General features: G+C 37.0%; 2 protein-coding genes and 1 pseudogene across 3 annotated transcripts in view; 2 read left to right on the forward strand and 1 right to left on the reverse strand.

Annotated features, from left to right (window-relative positions):
- Positions 1 to 19,318, forward strand: part of EPS15 (epidermal growth factor receptor pathway substrate 15) — a 142,072-nt gene that overhangs the window by 65,157 nt on the left and 57,597 nt on the right. For both annotated transcript variants that reach the window (XM_032429233.1, XM_032429238.1), the window contains exon 12: positions 2,454 to 2,539. In XM_032429233.1, coding sequence (XP_032285124.1) covers positions 2,454 to 2,539 — 86 coding nt within the window. The remainder of the gene's footprint in view (positions 1 to 2,453; positions 2,540 to 19,318) is intronic.
- LOC116647693 lies at positions 7,618 to 10,075 on the forward strand (annotated as a pseudogene).
- On the reverse strand, positions 17,216 to 17,691 carry LOC116647704 (40S ribosomal protein S15a-like). The gene has a single exon (XM_032429251.1). The coding sequence runs from the start codon at positions 17,632 to 17,634 to the stop codon at positions 17,251 to 17,253; it is 384 nt and encodes a 127-aa protein (XP_032285142.1). The 5' UTR covers positions 17,635 to 17,691; the 3' UTR covers positions 17,216 to 17,250.

Genomic DNA, 19,318 nt, shown 5'->3' on the forward strand with positions numbered 1-19,318 from the left:
GTTTGAGGTTAAACTTATTTGTCTCACTCTTCTTATTTGAGATATTTTTAATAGTGAAAGACTGTCAACTGTGAATCACTTTTTTTGAGTTAGAGTGACAGAGGTGTGGAAGTCATGAGTTTCTTGGTATACTTGCACCTTTCATAGCGAATTTCTCAGTAGCAGTTAGGTGATATAAGTTACTCTTGGTGATAAAAGTGAGACCAAGTCCTAATTTTTCATTTTGTTCAACTGTCAAACTGTCTGGCCAGGCTTAGCTCATAAATCAAGTTTAGACAGACTTAAAATTCTAGTGAATACCTGTCATACTCAGAAATCCACTTTAAAATTTCTAATTTAATTTAGGATGATAAGGGTCCCTGTATTAGAGAAACACAGTAAAACAGTAAGAGGTACATTTGATAAAAATTTGTAGTTAATAATAGAATTGAGGGCGCCTGGGTGGCTCAGTTGGTTGAGCGACTGCCTTCAGCTCAGGTCATGATCCTGGAGTCCCGGGATCGAGTCCCACATCGGGCTCCCTGCTCAGCAGGGAGTCTGCTTCTCCCTCTGACCCTCCCCCCTCTCATGTGCTCTCTCTCTCTCTCATTCTCTCTCTCAAATAAATAAATAAAATCTTTAAAAAAAAATAATAAAATTGAGACTAGCATTAATTGAATCCTAATGATGAATTTTGGTATTGATAAACAAAACATCTGAGGACTAATAATGCAGTGTGCCTAAAGAAATATGGAGGAAATTATTTGCCAGATTTTATTGACATACCTGTTTATCAAGTTGGCTTTTAGGGTGATGGTTTCATTTACCTATATGATCTTGATATGCAAGTGCTAAGGGGCATAATGTGAAGTAGACTTGAATTTAATCAGCGGTCTCCTAATCAATATCTCCTATTTGCTGGGTTCAACTTTAGGCAAGTCATTTAAATCTAGTTCCTTAGCTATAAAATGGGGTTAGTAATAATATCTGCCATACCTACAACCCAGTTTTCAGATTAGTTTTGAGAATTGATTAATGGATTTGAAAGTGCTTAGTAAATTGTAAATCATCATATACATGTGAAGAGATGGGATATTGTGAACTTTTAGGTTTCTTCTTCCGTTGTCCAAGTTGGTGACATACATTAAGTCCATAACAACATAAGTATTAATTCTAAGTTTAATGTTCTGCTAATAAGGTCCTCAATATATTTTAGTTTTACATATAGGCCTCAATTTTAACATTTCCTAATGGTGGTTATTCTGTTATTTGTCAGTCTGGTTGTAGCACTGGAGGTAGGTTAGGTGTTTAAAGGAGCAGTTATCTTCTTGCCCTGACTTCAGCCAGATATATAACGCATCAAAAATGGTTCACAAACCATTTCTGTGTTAGCAGAATGTGAGCCAGGGTGGAAGCACCTCATTGGGAGGGCGTCCATCTTAAGAGTATATTCTGTTGAGGAAGTTAATTATAATAATACCTTACATTTGTAAAATGTTAAAAGTTTTAGAGTGCCTTTACATACATTATTTATCTCATTTAATTTTTTAAAATATTTTATTTATTTATTTGATAGAGATACAGCGAGAGAGGGAACACAAGCAGGGGGAGTGGGAGAGGGAGAAGCAGGCTTCCCGCTGAGCAGGGAGCCAGATGCGGGGCTCGATCCCAGGACCCTGGGATCATGACCTGAGCCGAAGGCAGATGCCCCTATCTCATTTAATTTTCAAAGAGAGGGCAGACATTATTTCCCTATTTTATAGTGAAGATCGTGCAGCTAGTAAAATGGCAGAGCCCAGAATAAACCCAGCTAGATTTTCTAACTACAGGTACCATTCAGAGACCAATTTTGACACTTTCATTATTGAAAGAAAACCATATGTAAAGGATGTCATGTATGAAAACAGTTTCATATATGGTGATATTAATATTTACTATGGAACATCCTGAGCAGTTGGTTCTACTTTAAATAGAGTAGGCACTAAAATTGGTTAACAAAAGTAAATGTTGAATTGAATAAAATCAACTACCATTATGATTCTGAGATTCAACAAAAATTTGTTTACTTACTTTGTGCCAGATGACACAAGTACACATAAGTCAATGTCCATCTCCCCAAGAAATTTATTCTTTAATGGAGAATTAGTTTATAAATCTGGTATCTGCTTTACTTCAAGGTTTAAACAGGCGCTAGGATCAAGTGACAAAGACTTTGGGATCTGAAGTGGTGGTACCCATTATAGAGCAACAGCTTTTAGAGAGTTTAAGGGAAAATGTCTCCGTTTATAACTGTGTGTGTGCGTGTGTGTATAAAATTACACTAGATACGATTTTCTTAAATGAATTTAAAGTATTAGTAATACTGTAAAATGTGTAATAATCTGTATTCATGTAGTGCTTTTAAACATTTTTAATACTTCGCCATATATAGATTTATAGTAATAATGTTATAATTGTGAACTTTTTGTTTTTAGAACATCATAGGATCAAGTCCTGTTGCAGATTTCTCTGCTATTAAGGAGCTAGATACCCTTAACAATGAAATAGTTGACCTACAGAGGTATGTAAAGTAAAATTACAGCTGACTATGTAAATATACACACACACACACACACACACACTTCTGTTTTTAATATATATCTTGGTAAATGCTACTTTATTTAAGTACCATAGTTCTTGAATTGGGAATCCATGAAGCCTATTTCTTTTTTTTTTCCAGTATAACCTATCAAATCTAAGGCAACCCTTTAATTGCAGGATGCACTATTTTCTTATGTACCACTAAACTAAAAATCACTGCCAAATAAACAGTGGCATCAGCTATAAATACTATCTGACTTTAGGCAGTGAAAAATGTGTATCTTAGAATGAATAGAAAACAGTTTTCCTCCAGCTTTAGATATTTGAATAGCATATTAGAAAAACACTATTTAATACATTTTATGGAAGGAGTGTTAAATGCATATACCATGCCAAGAGCTTTCATAACTGTTACCTCATTCGCTTCTCACAGAAACCTTATGACTTGAGTTAGATTTTATTGTTCTTTGTTTACAGTTAAGGAGTTCAGGTGCTTAGAGAGTTATTTTGCCCAGTCATACAAACCTGTCAGCAGTAGAACTAATAATACCTGATCTCAGGACTACTTGATTTGGAGTTGAGTCTCCTCTCTTATACATAGGTACTATGTAGAACGGACTTAAATACAATTGGATTTGAATCTAAATACAGCAGGCACTATTGATATTTACTAGAAACTTTATGGTAATACCATAAAAGTGACCTCCTGAAATTACTTTTTTAAAAATGAGACCATTTTTTCATCTACAAGGCCTTGGGTTTAAATATCATTTTATATTTACACAAACCTTTTTCTGTTTTTAACCTTCATAACACTTTGAAGCAGATAATGGCTGATACTTTATTTTATTGATGGTACTGAGACATAAGGGGGTTGTTGAATGATTTATCTGGGCCATATCGCAAGAAATAGGGAATGATCTTTCCTCATTCATGAGGCTACATTAAAATTGCTATAGAGAAACTTAGTTGTTATGATTTTTCAGTTGCAAGAAAGAATTCAACCCAAGCTAATTTAAGTGAGAGTGAATTTATTAACTTGTGAAATTAAGATCTCTTAGAGGTAGAGATGGCTTAAGGAATAGCTTCATACTGGGGTTCAAATGATATAATCTGTTTTCTTGCTCTATTTATTGTCTCCACTTCCACTGGGTTGTTCCAGTCTCAGATGGAATTTCCCATTATATTGTCAAAAGGGCTATAGCACACCTAGCCTTGTGTATTTGTAATTTCAGATCTAGTGGAGTACCTCTTTTCTGGCAGTTCCTGCAAAATCCCTAAGATTCCATGTGATTGTACTCACTTAGGGCCATGACTGTCCCTGAAACAGGGGCCAGGGATGTATAGTTTATTGATTTGCCATGAACTCTGTCATGGGAGTGGTGGGAGGGTAGTTTGATACTAGGACCACATAAGAGGAGTGGGTATCCTGACATGAAAATTCTACCAGAAGGAGGCATGGATTCTGGGGAGGTAAATGTCTACTGAAGGCAGCATAGCTTCAAATCCACAGTAATTTCTTTTTTTTTCTTTTTTTTTTTTTATTAACATATAATGGATTATTTGTTTCAGGGGTACAGGTTGTGATTCATCAGTCTTACACAATTCACGGTGCTCACCATAGTACATAACCTCCCCAGTGTCCATCACCCAGCCACCCCATCCCTCCCACCCCCCCTCCACTCCAACAACCCTCAGTTTGTTTCCTGAGATTAAGAGTCTCTCATGGTTTGTCTCCCTCTCTGGTTTCGTCTTGTTTCATTTTTCCCTCCCTTCCCCTATGATCCTCTGTCTTGTTTCTCAAATTCCTCATATCAGTGAGATCATATGATACTTGTCTTTCTCTGATTGGCTTATTTTGCTTCGCATAATACCCTCTAGTTCCATCCACGTCACTGCGAATGGCAAGATTTCATTTTTTTGGTGGCTGCATAATATTCTATTGTATATATATATACAACATCTTCTTTATCCATTCATCTGTTGATGGACGTCTAGGCTCTTTCCATAGTTTGGCTATTGTGGACATTGCTGCTATAAACATTGGGGTGCAGGTGCCCTTTCGGATCCCTACATTTGTATCTTTGGGGTAAATACCCAGCAGTGCAATTGCTGGGTCGTAGGGTAGCTCTATTTTCAACTTTTTGAGGAACCTCCATACTGTTTTCCAGAGTGGCTGCACCAGCTTGCATTCTCACCAACAGTATAGGAGGGTTCCCCTTTCTATGCATCCTTGCCAACATCTGTCGTTTCCTGACTTGTTAATTGTAGCCGTTCTGACTGGCGTGAGGTGGTATCTCATTGAGGATTTGATTTGGATTTCCCTGATGCCAAGTGATGTTGAGCACTTTTTCATGTGTCTGTTGGCCATTTGGATGTCTTCTTTGCAGAAATGTCTGTTCATGTCTTCTGCCCATTTTCTGATTGGATTATTTGTTCTTTGGGTGTTGAGTTTGATAGTTCTTTATAGATTTTGGATACTAGCCCTTTATCTGATATGTCATTTGCAAATATCTTCTCCCATTCTGTCAGCTGTCTTTTGATTTTGTTGACTATTTCTTTGCTGTGCAAAGCTTTTTATCTTGATGAAGTCCCAATAGTTCATTTTTGCCCTTGCTTCCCTTGCCTTTGGCGATGTTCTAGGAAGAAGTTGCTGCAGCTGAGGTCAAAGCGGTTGCTGCCTGTGTTCTCCTTTAGGATTTTGATGGATTCCTGTCTCACATTTAGGTCTTTCATCCATTTTGAGTCTATTTTTGTGTGTTGTATAAGGAAATGGTCCAGTTTCATTCTTCTGCATGTGGCTGTCCAATTTTCCCAACACCATTTGTTGAAGAGACTGTCTTTTATCCATTGGACATTCTTTCCTGCTTTGTGGAAGATGAGTTGACCATAGAGTTGAGGGTCCATTTCTGGGCTCTCTATTCTGTTCCATTGATCTATGTGTCTGTTTTTGTGCCAGTACCATACTGTCTTGATGATGACAGCTTTGTAATAGAGCTTGAAGTCCAGAATTGTGATGCCACCAGCTTTGCTTTTCTTTTTCAACATTCCTCTGGCTATTCGGGGTCTTTTCTGGTTCCATACAAATTTTAGGATTATTTGTTCCATTTCTTTGAAAAAAGTGGATGGTATTTTGATGGGGATTGCATTGAATGTGTAGATTGCTCTAGGTAGCATAGACATCTTCACAATATTTGTTCTTCCAATCCATGAGCATGGAACGTTTTTCCATTTCTTTGTGTCTTCCTCAATTTCTTTCATGAGTATTCTATAGTTTTCTGAGTACAGATCCTTTGCCTCTTTGGTTAGATTTATTCCTAGGTATGTTACGGTTTTGGGTGCAATTGTAAATGGGATTGACTCCTTAATTTCTCTTTCTTCTGTCTTGTTGGTGTATAGGAATGCCACTGATTTCTGTGCATTGATTTTATATCCTGCCACTTTACTGAATTCCTGTATGAGTTCTAGCAGTTTTGGGGTGGAGTCTTTTGGGTTTTCCACATAAAGTATCAATCATATCATCTTCAAAAAGTGAGAGTTTTACTTCTTTGCCGCAAATCCACAGTAATTTCAGGGATTAGCCTTAGTATCATCTATCTCTCTGAACAATATGACCTGACATTCTATAACATAAGTCTGGGCACAATGTCATTGTGTAGTTTTTTTGTTTGTGTTTTCTTTTTTGTTGTTTTTGTTTATTTAGTTTTGAGGTTATCTGCCTTCTAAGTTCTGTCATATTCTTATTTCCTGCTCAAAAATTGGCCTTTGTCTATTTATATAAAGCCTCTACTCTTGGCATCACAGAAAGTAAAAAACAAAAACAAACAAAACTCTTGGGGATTATATAGTCCAATTTTTTCCTTACTCATGAAAAAAACTCAATCACACATCAAGTCGGCAACAGTGCTGTATGGCGCCCCAAATCCAGTTGTGTTAAGTTATAGTTCTGCATTCTTTCTATTATATATCTGCCTCTCATTAAGATTTAAAGGTTTTTTACTTCAGTTCAGAATAGAAGAAGTAAACATTTCATTATTGAGTCTATAATGCTGTGTAGACTTTTCATATGGTCTATATATGGTCCATTAACATTTTTGCTTGCCTTACGTGTAATATACATTGAATAATAGCTAGATTTGAAAATACTTGTCTTCTGTGCCTCTCGCAGATATGCCCCAATATTCTAGGACTTGCTTGACTTCCAACAGTAATTAACATATGAAATGTTTTTGTAGTGAGCTTTAATAGGAAATAGAGCATCATACATAAAGTGTTCTTGCCAGTGCAGACATTTTTAATATTAGTTACATTTTGGTAAACTGAGCTTTCACTAACTTCTAATAACCATAATGTTAAGTTATACTAGTGACAGTCTTCTATAGTGAGTCACAACTTAAACATAAAAACATATCTAACATTTTGTGACTCTCTTATTAAGAAAATCATAGAGCTCCAAAACCTTGTTAGGTTTTAGGTTGTAGTCATATTGTATAAATGTGTAAAACACTTATACATGATTTGGCATTTGTGAAAATATTTTCCCTAGGCTTTTATTTTAGATGAGATCTACAGTGTAGGCAAACTTCCATCATCTGTCAACTCCAGTAATGTCATAATGAGACTCATCAACCCATGCTAAAATTATGGTTGTTAAAATTCACTTTTGTAAATGGTTGTGTTAGGTCACTATATCACCAACTCTTCAAGATACTACATTATAAATCTCGGTTTTTGTTATTGTGAATAACAATTTTTTCTGTGCCATAGTATTACTCTTCAGCCTTTGAATGGTTTATTAATATATCAGGATGTAATAAGTATAACTATGAAACAGGAAAAAAGAATTTAAACAGATTTTGCTTATGGCTTTTACTAAATTGCTATCTGACAAAAGATTAGCCCCCCACCCTTTAAAGATTTTATTTATTTATTTGCTAGAGAGACAGAGAAAGAGGAGAGAATGAGCAGGGGGAGCTGCAGGCAGAGGGAAAAGCAGGCTGAGCAAGGAGCCCGATGTGAGACTCTAGCCAAGGACCCTGGGATCATGACCTGAACTGAAGGCAGATGCTTAACTGACTGAGCTACCCAGGCACCCCTAGATTAGCCCCTTCTATTTGCTGGTTTTTAGATGAAGGTATGCAATTTCAGTCCAGGGACCAAATCTACAAATAAACAATAAATAATATGGAATTATAATGAGTATGTAATGCATATGGTACTTTACAAATTTATTTTTCCCCTCTCGATGATCGTTATAATGCATACTTGTAACCATTTTGAAAATACAGAAAAGCATAATAAAGAAAAGAGTATGTTTCTTAGAATAATATTTTGTTTTGACCATTGAAAATCAAGAGATAAGAAAAGCAATATATATAACCTCAAGAGTTAGTTGGGTAAAGAATGTTCTTTGTCACTAGTCAGAAAATGAGACATTTCTATCTCTGGTTCATGAAGTTGTTTTCTAGTTGAAAATATTTAAGACATTGAGAGCTTGAGGCAGGATGCCTTTTTGTCATTTTTTTCTTTAAATTTTTAATATAATTCCTTCAACATTTTCTATATAGGAATTTAATTCTGTCCATCAGGTTAAATTAGCATGATATTTTTAACTTAAGGAAAAGCAGTAGTTGTAATACCAGGGCAGTGGTGCTGGGAGCCTCGTGGGCATGGTGCCATTCGTTACTGGCAGTCGGGGGTGGCAGCGACACAGCGCTGAGCGTGCACCAAACTGCAGCAGCAGCGCCACCTCCGTCTGCTGTTCCAGCCCCTGCGCTGGGGCAGCCACTCTCACTCCCTCTGCTCTGTCTCCCTTCGTTCGCACCATGGCTGATCAGCTGACCGAAGAACAGATTGCTGAGTTCAGGGAAGCTTTTTCCCTATTTGACAAAGATGGTGATGGTATCATCACAACAAAGGAACTTGAACTGTCATGAAGTCACTGGGTCAGAACCCAACAGAAGCCAAATTGCAGGATATGATCAACAGGGTGGAGGCTTATGGTAATGGCACCATTGATTTCCCGGAACTTTTGACTCTGATGGCTAGAAAAATGAAAGATACAGACAGTGAAGAAGAAATTGATGAGGCATTACGATGGGTCTTTGATAAGGATGGCAATGGTTAATCAGTGTGGCAGAACTATGTCATGTCATGACAAACTTACAGATGAAGAAGTAGATGAAATGATCAGAGAAGTGGACATTGTTGGAGGTGGACAAGTCAACTATGAAGAACTTGTACAGATAATACTGCAGAATGACCTACTTTTAACTCCTTCCTCCTGCCCCCAGAAGAATTAGAAGAATCAGACTGAATCTTTTACTTACCTCTTCCTCCCCCTGACCCCCCAAAAAAGTTCATTTACTCATTCTGTTTCTAGATAGCAAAACTGCATGTCAAAAGTGTGTTCTGGCCATACACACAAAATCTGCATGTGTTGCCTGGTGGCCCTGTCCCTTAAAGATCAAGCTATGTATCAGTTTTATAATATAAATACTTGTACTGCCTTAATGATCAGGAAGCAATTAGTGGACTCCTTGTAGTTCCATTTGCTAATGATTAATTCACTGGGCTGGCCAGTTTTTCATGCATACAGCTTGACAGCTGAGCACATTCAGGCATTTGTATTAAAAACGAAAAATGAAAAAACAAATTTAAAACCTATCCAAATGGCTTCTAGTTCAGTTTGTTAGTATCAATTGTCATAACCGGTTTACTCAAAACAAACATTTAAAATTGGCTTACCTCAGGATGCTGTGCAGAAAAAATGGGTGAAGGATAAACTGTCTAGACGTAGCCCCTCTTGTACTTGGATATGCCCCGACCCATGGTGACGCCACATATCCTGGTGGCATGCTGCGTGTATTAGTTTAGCATTATCCTCATTGCACTTGAGTGAAATGGGTGTCAGGCTGTCACCACTCACACAAATTTTTAAAAAGAAGCCTTTACCAAGGGAGCCTCTTTGGACTCTGTGTTTTTAAAGCCTTCTGAACCATGATGTGGAGCCAGCAGAGAGTAGGCTGCAGCTGTGGACTTTAGCACAATCATCAACATTGCTGTTCAAGAAATTACATTTTCTGTCCATTCCAAGTTGTAAATGCTAGTCTTTTTGTCCAAAAAAAGACCATTTACTTAAAATATAGTTGGGATGTCATAATTTTTTCAAATACTGGATCTCCTCCTTGAGCCTAAGACCTATAGTTTTCATTTGCCTTCTAGAGAATGTCCAATAGACATGACTTCCCAGTCTTCCCCTGACCACTATCCTTGTCTCATTTATTTGCTTTTCTCAGTGATGTCACCATTCATCTAGTCACTCAGGCTAGAAATCTGAAATTTTTCTTCCTCTTATCTGTATTCTTCTATCTTTGAAATATTTCTTGAAATCATTCCTACCTTTCCATCTCCTTTGCCTGATCACCTCCTTCTGATCTTTCAGATCTCACCTTAGACATCATTTCCTCTGGGCGGGGGGGAGCCTTCTCTGACTTGTTTACCTCCCAACCCTCATACTAACCAAATCTTAACTAATTTTAATATTTATAGTAGTCATAGCATTTATCATACTTTATTATAATCATCTCTTTTATTTGGATCTCTCACTAGCCAATGTACTTCTTAAGCATAAGGACTATTTGCTTGTTCACTGTTCTATCCTTAATGCTTAGCTTATATAATAGATGAGAAAATAACTTTCAGTATTGTTGAAATCTGTCCTATCTGTACTATTATTTCTGTCTTAGTTTTACTAACCCTTTACCTCTTCTCTGGATTACTGTTGTAACCTTCTAATTGACTCTGTGCTTTGTGTCTCTCCTTCCTTCCTTTGCACCTCCAAGTGATGTATAAAATACAACTCAGATCCCTTAGTGACTTCCTATCCCCAGCTGGATCCAGCTCACTTTTCTGAGTATGACATAAAGTCTCTTCTTTCATGGTTCTCCTTTGGCTTCCTGACCATTCTTTTGTCTTAGCCATCTCCCACAGTAAAGTAGAATACTTTTCTTCTAGGGCACCATCAAGCTCCTTGAGAGCAGACACCATGTGTTTCCTTTTGCACTCTCAAGTTGAGCATAGTGCTCTACATTTTGGTTTTATCCCTTCTCTCAAGCCATGTGGTTGGGTGGACCTCTCCCGTCAACATGCCACACATTTTTATTCTTTGCTTCTCATCCTGTTGTTCCCCTTTGTCCGAGCATACCTTTTACCTTGTAAATTTTTACTTACGCTTTAAGACCCAGCTTAAATATCATCTGCTTTGTCAAACCTTCACTGAAATCTTGATTGCTAATTGCTTTTTTCTTTCTACTTCTAGAAACTTTATTCCTTTGTGATAGTACTCACCATATTTTATTGTGGTCTTCATTTTAATTTGAACTCCTTTAGGGCAGGGCCTATGTCTTATTCACTTGGATAGGTCTAGAAGTTAATGCACACAGTACCTGACAGCACAGAATCTCAGTATAGGTTAGTTGGTTGAATGAATCAATCAAAGTATGTTATAAATATTAGAATATTTCCCAGACTCAATTCCTGTCAAGTTTATGGCAGATTAGAAGCCATGTATTAAAGGATGAAAAGACAAAAGATCTTCTGAATAATAGCTTATTTTCAAGACTGTAGAAGAGGATTTTATAGACAAAAGGATTTTTAATCCTCCCAGGGACATTAAGTATTATATGGGCTGATTTTTCATATTTTGACGACCTATTTTTGTGTCAGGAATTCCTCTGAGAATCTGATGAAGGCTTTTAGGCCCCTCCCCCCTCCAAAAGAACATGTGTATCCATGTACACCATTTTGTATTTATTTCAGGAGTTCCCAGACCCTTAAAAACTATCCATGGATCCATTTTTAAGAATACTTGCTCTGAAACTAAAATGTCTCAAATAGAGAAGTTCTTGACAGTGAAAAGTCAAGACTTGCTTCAGTCACTAAGATAGCATAGTGGTGGTGAATTGTGCTGAGGCAGGAGTTAATATTTATTTGTCTTCTATCAGCTTCTACTTCCTTCCTGTCTCTGTCCTTTTAGCAAGTACATCAGGAAGTAAAAGCTACATCCTGTTAGGCCAGTTTGTTATCCTGGTCTTGGGCCAGTAAACAGGATAGATAATTACAATAATAGTTATTAGATATTTTGCTATGCCTGCTTTATATAATTTCTTTTATTTGATTCTTGCAACATCACCTAAGGATAAGTAGTTTTATCCCGATTTTTCAGATGAAAAATAGACAAGTCTTCTTTTCTAAGAAGCTTTCCTTGGTATCTACCTCAGCTCAGAGAGCATTCAATTTCCTTCTCTCAGAATGCTTACAATACTGAATTCTATTTCTTCTTCTAGTAAATTCTGAGCCATGTGTGATAGCACAGACTGTTTCTTATTTCTAATGAGGCAATATAGTATATTATTTCAGAGCATGGCTTTCCAACCAGATTGCCTAGTTTGGCTCCTGACATGACTTAGCCTAAGTAACTTAACTATCTGTGCCTCAGTTTCTTCATCTGTGAAATGGGAATATGACTAATATGTAAAATGCTTAATATCTTTCTTGGAACATGATAAATTCTCAGTATACATTCGTAGTCGTTGTCATCGTCGTCATCATCATCATCCCCAACAACCAGCTTAGCACTTTACTGAATAGGTGCTCAGCACACACTGGTTCCAGTAACTGAATGAACACTCTCTTTCCCTGGTTAAAGGGATACTGGAACTATGTAGCCAGGGAGCCAGAATTTGTGTTCCTAAATATATAGATCTCTGTTTCAGTCATATTTAGGAACTGATTTTTGAAAAACCTATTTAAGGCAGCATTAGCATACAGTTTGAACTTTTAAAAAATTTATGTTTTGGGGGTTTAGTTCCGTTCACATACCACTAGAAACCATTAGCTCTGAAGAGAGCATTGCTTATACCATTGAATCTGGAGCTCTTTTGCTTATATGATCCGACCTGACCTGTTTCTGGCCCTGTAAAGATCTGTGGTAGTATCAGACCTCAATCGTGACTACCTCAACAGTAGTGAGACTGATTGAATAATTGAAGCTCTAGGTTGTAGTGTGCTTTTGTTGGTAATGAGTCAGTCTAATTAATTTTCACACACAGTGCATGGCTCAGCATTTAAAACCTTTGTTTAGGGAGACTTCCCTTATTTGAAACCCTACCTGCTAAAGTTTGAGTCTGCACTATCTAATACAGTAGCCACTAGCCACATCTGGCTATTGAGCACTTAAAATATGGCTAATCCTAATTAAGATGTGCTGTTAGTGTAAACTATATTGGATTTCAAAAAAGAATGTAAATATTTTGGCTATACTGGATTAAGTAAAACATATAATAAATTTCACTTGTTTCTTTTTACTTTTTAATATCTGGCAATTCGATCGTTTAAAATTATGTATGTGGCTTACATTGTATTTCTGTTGGATTGCTCTGGTCTCAGTCATTTATTTTTATTATTTATTTATTTATTTATTTATTTTTGCACACTCACTCTCCCTGTATACTTTTTTCATTATTTTAGGACTTCAAAAATTTTGAAATTGTGAACTTTCCACTCAGGCATGAGCTGGTTTATCTTTATTTGTTTTTCTTTTTTTTTTATTATGTTATGTTAATCACCATACATTACATCATTAGTTTTTGATGTAGTGTTCCATGATTCATTGTTTGCATATAACACCCAGTGCTCCATGCAGTATGTGCCCTCTTTAATACCCATCACCGGGCTAACCCATCCCCCCACCCCCCTCCCCTCTAGAACCCTCAGTTTGTTTCTCAGAGTCCATAGTCTCTCATGGTTCGTCTCCCCCTCCGATTATTTTTTATTTTTTAAGATTTTATTTATTTATTTGACAGGGAGAGAGAGAGACAATGAGAGAGGGAACACAAGCAGGGGGAGTGGGAGAGGGAGAAGCAGGCTTCCCGCTGGGCAGGGAGCCCGATGCAGAACCCCATCCCAGGACCCAGGGATCATGACCCGAGCTGAAGGCAGACGCCTAACCACTGAGCCAGCCAGGCGCCCCTGGTCTCGGTCATTTATATTCTATAAAAATTATATTTGCTTTTATTATTTTGTGGCACTGGTAGCTTACTAAGGGGCTCTTACCTCTTTTAAGAGAGCAATAATTTTTAAGATGTGTTAAAGTCTGTCTTTGGGAAACAAAAATAACTACCAAGAAATTTCAGCTCCTGAAGGATAGGAGTCAGTTTCTACCCACATATTTAAGTCCTAACTGCCATCACTGTGGATGCTTGATGGCAACTTTTAAAAAGCCAGTAAATATTGTACTTTTATACTAGTAAATAGTATAATGGTAATAATAATAGCTGACATTTATTAAGCACTTAATGTGTGCTGGGCATTGTGCTGAAGTCTTTCTAGATGTAATATAAATTAGTCCTTCTTATCAACTTTATTATCCCTGTTTTATAATTAGGAAAATTAAGGCCTTGTTTTACATTTCTTTTCTTTTACTTTTTTCATCTCCTTTTGTCCTGTCAGATACATAGAATAAATTAATTATTTGGGGTTTGCAGAATAAGCTTTTATTTCTCCTTTTAAAAATGAACCATCAAATTTTGGATTCTGCCACTGACAGGGCAGCAGCTGTGTGAGCAACACCCCAAAGTTTGTGTTTTCCTTGATCCCAGCTAGAGTTTCTTTTCAGTAATTTTTGCCTGTGAATACATTCTCTTGAGTTATTTTTAAAAAATAAAACTTGTTAAAACAGTCAGCTTTGCAGAATTAAGAAGTTTAATTATTCCCGTAGAACCATATGCACTTAAACTGTTACAGCATTTGTCTTACTGTTTTATGATTAATGGCTATGTTTGTTCCCCCAGCAAACTATCGGTAGGGGTCCAACATCAGTCTTGTTTGGCATTTAGTAGATATTCAATAACTGTCAAAAGAATGAAATAATATACAGTCATATAGAGATTATATATTTAAGGCAACTTTTAGAGAAATTAAATACTTAAAGGTACAAATCAATGTCTTGACTCTCAAACTTTAACTCAAGTTTTTATCAAGTCACTGTGAATTCTTAGAGTGAAAGGCTGTCTAACTTTCAAACCAAAAGGTTGGTTTGAAGTACAAGTCAAGATTTTCTTCTCAACTCTCTATAGTTGTTACTCTACTCTAGCTCAAGACTTCTGACAGTTCTCTGACAGTTCTGACAGTTCTTCTAACAGAGTCAGAGTGTTCTATTGCCTTTCTAGCAGTTGTCATCAGCTTTCTGAGCAATAAGAGCCTCTACTTCCTCTCTTCTTCTACGGAGCAGAAGTCAGCAGAAAAAGAAGAGTTATGTTGCTAAATAATGCCTTTCAGAGTTCAAAAAAGCGCAGCTCAGAAACCTTTAGGGACTCTCCTTTCCTGTATATTAAAAGACTATGTCTTTACCTAGTACTGAAATTCTTTTATTATCCTACCTTGATTTTCAATTCCAGCTTCATTTATCACACATGAACTCTCCATCCTAGGTATTTAATCTGTCTAGAATTTTCTCACCTCTGTGCTTTCTTCTTTTTCATTATTTTTTTATTGTGATAAAATATACATAGCACATTTACTATTTTAGCCATTTTTAATCATGTAATTCGGTGTCCTTAAGTACATTCATGTTCTTGTACAACTATTACCACTATTCATCTCCAGAATTTTTTTATCTTCCCAAGCTGAATGATTTAATTGGACTTGATAGCAACTTAACTTTAATCACATATAAAATTCTACTCCTATAATTATGTTCTGTCCCCTCCATTTTGTTATTGATGTCATAAATCATATCTTTATACATTCTGTATCTACTAACAGATGTATAATTATTTTTTATGTGTTTGTCTTTTAAATCCTGTAGAAAAGTTAAAGGGAAGTTGCAAACCAAAATTACAATCATACTGGTTTTTGTTCTTGCCCATGTATCTTCATTGGAGATCTTTATATTTTCATATGACTTCGAGTTACTGTCTAGTAGCATCCTTTCATTTCAACCTGAAGGATTCACTTTAGCATTTCTTGTAGCACATGTCTTATGGTGAGGAAGTCACTCAGTCATTGTTTATCTGGGACTATCTTAACTTCTCTCTCATTTTGGAAGGACAGTTTTGCCAGATAGTGTTTTCATTTTTTTTTTTTTTTTTTTAACACTTACATATATCATCCCACTGCCTTCTGGCCATCAAAGTTTTTGCTAAGAAATCTACTGATAATCTTATTGAAGATCCTTTGTATGTGACTAGTCTGTCTCACTGCTTTCAAGATTCTGTCTTTCAGCAGTTTCATTATAATGTGTCTGTGTGGTTCTCTGGGTTTTCCTGCTTGGAATTTGTTGAGCTTCTTGGATTGTAGATTAGTGTGTTTTATCAAATTTGGGAAGGTTTCTTCTTAGTCTGCCTTTTAGTCTGCTGTTTTGCTGACATCTTGTGTGCTTTCTTGCATAAGTTCTCCTTCATTTTGAAATGCCACTTTTCTATCTGACATTCATTATTTCCTTCAAGGCTTAGCTGAAGTCTCACCTCCTTCACAAAGCATGCCCAGGCTGGAGTAATTTCTGTTGATAAACATACCACTTACTATCTTTACAGCTTATCTTGCGGTTAATGAACCTGCCTTCACTGATACCAAGCAAGCCTTTTCTGACCCTCTCCAGGGAGAGTCAGGTACCCATGTACTGTGTTCCCACAGCACCTTGTGCTTGCCCGTTCTGGCACCCAGTACTCTGCATTGTGATTATCTTTTTATATTTTTCTGCCAAACCGTTCATATACATTGAATGCTGAGTTTCTTAATGGCAGGTACCTATCTCATTGTTTTTTGTAGCCCTAAAGTGTAGCACAGTAACAAGTATATAGTAAGATTCAGTATTGGTTTGGTGAATCAGTAGATAGGTCTTAAAGTTGTATAGGGAAGTATTATTGAGTTTTGTTGTATATTTTCTTTTTCACTCCTTGCAGCAATCCCCCCATATGATATATAAAGTAGATACTATATTCAATTTATTTTAAAAAATTGGCTCACACAATTGTGGGAGCTGGCAAGTCTGAAATGTGTAGGACAGGCCAGTAGGTTGGAGACTCAGGGAAGAGTTGATGTTGTAGCTCAAGTCCAAACACAGTTTGGACATAGAATTCTCTCTTCCTTGGGGACCCTCAGGTTTTTTTTTCTCTTAAGGCCTTAAACTAATTGGGTGAAGCCCATTCATACTATGATGAGTAATTTATTTTACTCAAAGTCTACTGATTTAAATGTTAATTTCATCTAAAAAAATATCTCTACACCTGCCTGGGTGGCTCAGTTGGTTGAGTGTCTGACTCTTGGTTTTGGTTCAGGTCATGATCTCATGGGTTGTGGGATCAAGCACCCTGTCTGGCTCCACGCTCCCAGACTCAGTGGGGAGTCTGTTTGAAAATTCACTCCCTCTGCCCTTCCCCAACTCTAAATAAATAAATCTTTAAAAAAAAAATCTCTACAGCAACATCCAAATACCTGTTTAACCAAATACCTGGGTACCATGGCCTAGCCAAGTTAATGCATAAAGTTAACCATCATAAGGGGGGAAAGGAGCCAGAGCCTAAAGCCCTACCAGGATTCTCTTGTCTGCTTGCCTTTCACCTCAGCTTTTTTGGTTTTTTTTTTTTTGTCCATTGAGGCATTTTATTTGCATGTATGTATTACATCTCCCTAGAAAAAGAATCCCAGGATCTTCCCTCCTGTGTGTTTTCGTCTTGCTTCTTCATGGTCCATGATGCCAGCTGAGGTTGTCAGTACAATGAAACCAAACTGGCAGGACGGAAGCAGGTTATTCTGCCATTTTTGTAGATCTTTCGATTGTACATCAAATCTGGGGCTGATCACTCCACACTTGTTTAACCTGCCCGTGAGGTTCACAACAATTTTCCCCATTCTGTGATCATCAATGATTTCAAATTCGCCAGTGTAACCATGCTTCATCATCACAGTGAGAAACCGGACGATGACTTTGGAGCACGGCCTAATAAGAACCTGGCGTTTGCCTCTCTTCTCAGCATTGTTAATGCTCTTGAGAGCATCTGCCAGGACATTCATGCGCACTGTTATGGGGGGACGAAAAGATGGCAGAAAGAGGACCTCACCTCAGCTTTTTATGTGAAAATTTTATTATTCATTAGGCAGGGACAACAAATATCCCCAGCACCTGGACTCACATTTGCCCGTCTTCATCATTTCACAGGAATAATTCTTCCTGAGAATGAATGAGATAATCCATGTAAAGTGCTTATCACATAACACCTATTATGTAGTAAATGTTTAATAAATGCCAGTTTCCATAATTATAATAATAATATTATTATAATTATTATTATTAGTTGTAATGATAGTAATAGTAGATAGTATAGTGGTAATAATAGTTTTCTATTAGTTCCAAATAAAGGCATCCTAGATAAAGATCCTGACTGCCTTGTCTTTAATCATGGGCCTGTTCTTGAATTAATCCCTGTGATGGTGAGTTGGTGGAATGTGACTGGTTAAGCTTTGGTCAGGAGCCAGTCCCTGGCCAGTGATTGCTCAGAGAGGTTGACTCTGTAAAAATATGGCATCTTCTGCTTGAACTGTTCAGGCAGAAAGGTGATAGGTAAGGGAGAAAGAGAGGAGCAGTCTCCCAAAAGGATTTCTGGGTCCTAGGAGAAGGGAGGGTCAGCCAGAACAAATAACTGTTACTACAGTGATTTAAGTAAGATGCCCTGTGATGGAGTCAGTATTTGAATTCTGGGCTATTTTACACCAAATCTTATGCTTTGAAAACCATATAATGAGTTTCTAAAGGTAGAGAATAGTTATTTGAATATTAAGCAAGATTTGGGGGCAGAAATTTCAGTGATTACATTATATATTCTATGCATTAGATCAATGTGTTCTAAATTTTATTGCAACCCATAATTCCTTTTAACAAATTTAAAAATTACTCCATCAGTGTTATTTAAAATTATAAGTAATGTTAATGTTATCAGCAAAAAGCAAGCACAGCATAGGCTCAAAGCCTGCTTTTTTCCTAATTACATGACATCTTGTACATTTTACCTTGCAAATCTTAAGATGGTAGAGATATTAGCATCTGCATAATGAAAATTAAGACTGAGGCTCTGAAAGTTATGTGATCATCAGAGTAAAAAAACAACTGTTTCATGGCAGAGCCAGATTAGAATCTGAGTCTCCAGTTTTTAGTCCCATTTTCTTGTTCTCTGTAAGACCTAGATGCTTTACTAAAGACTATCGTAGTGGGGTGCCTGGGTGGCTCAGTCCTTAAGCATCTGCCTTCAGCTCGGGTCATGGTCCCAGGGTCCTGGGATCGAGCCCCGCATTGGGCTCCCTGCTCCGTGGGAAGCCTGCTTCTCCCTCTCCCACTCCCCCTGCTTGTGTTCCCTCTCTCGCTGTGTCTCTCTGTCAAATAAATAAATAAAATCTTTTTAAAAAAAAAGACTATTGTAGTAATGAGAATAGTAACAAGACTAATGAGAAGAGCTTGCTTTTCTGTGTTTGCTTGATAGAGAGATTTTGGCAGTTAAGCTACTTAATAATAAGATCCCCAAATGTGCCCCAAAAGATTTTTATAAATAAGTTTCAGGGTTGAAAAATACACCTTCATGAGTTTCTTTTTTTCTTTTTAAGATTTTATTTATTTATTTGTCAGAGAGAGCACAAGCAGGGGGAACGGCAGGCAGAGGGATAAGCAGGCTTCCTGCTGAGCAAGGACCCCGATATGGGATTCGAT

This window comes from Phoca vitulina, unplaced genomic scaffold (assembly GCF_004348235.1).
Source record: "Phoca vitulina isolate PV1807 unplaced genomic scaffold, GSC_HSeal_1.0 scaffold2, whole genome shotgun sequence".
In the NCBI taxonomy this organism is placed as follows: domain Eukaryota; kingdom Metazoa; phylum Chordata; class Mammalia; order Carnivora; family Phocidae; genus Phoca; species Phoca vitulina.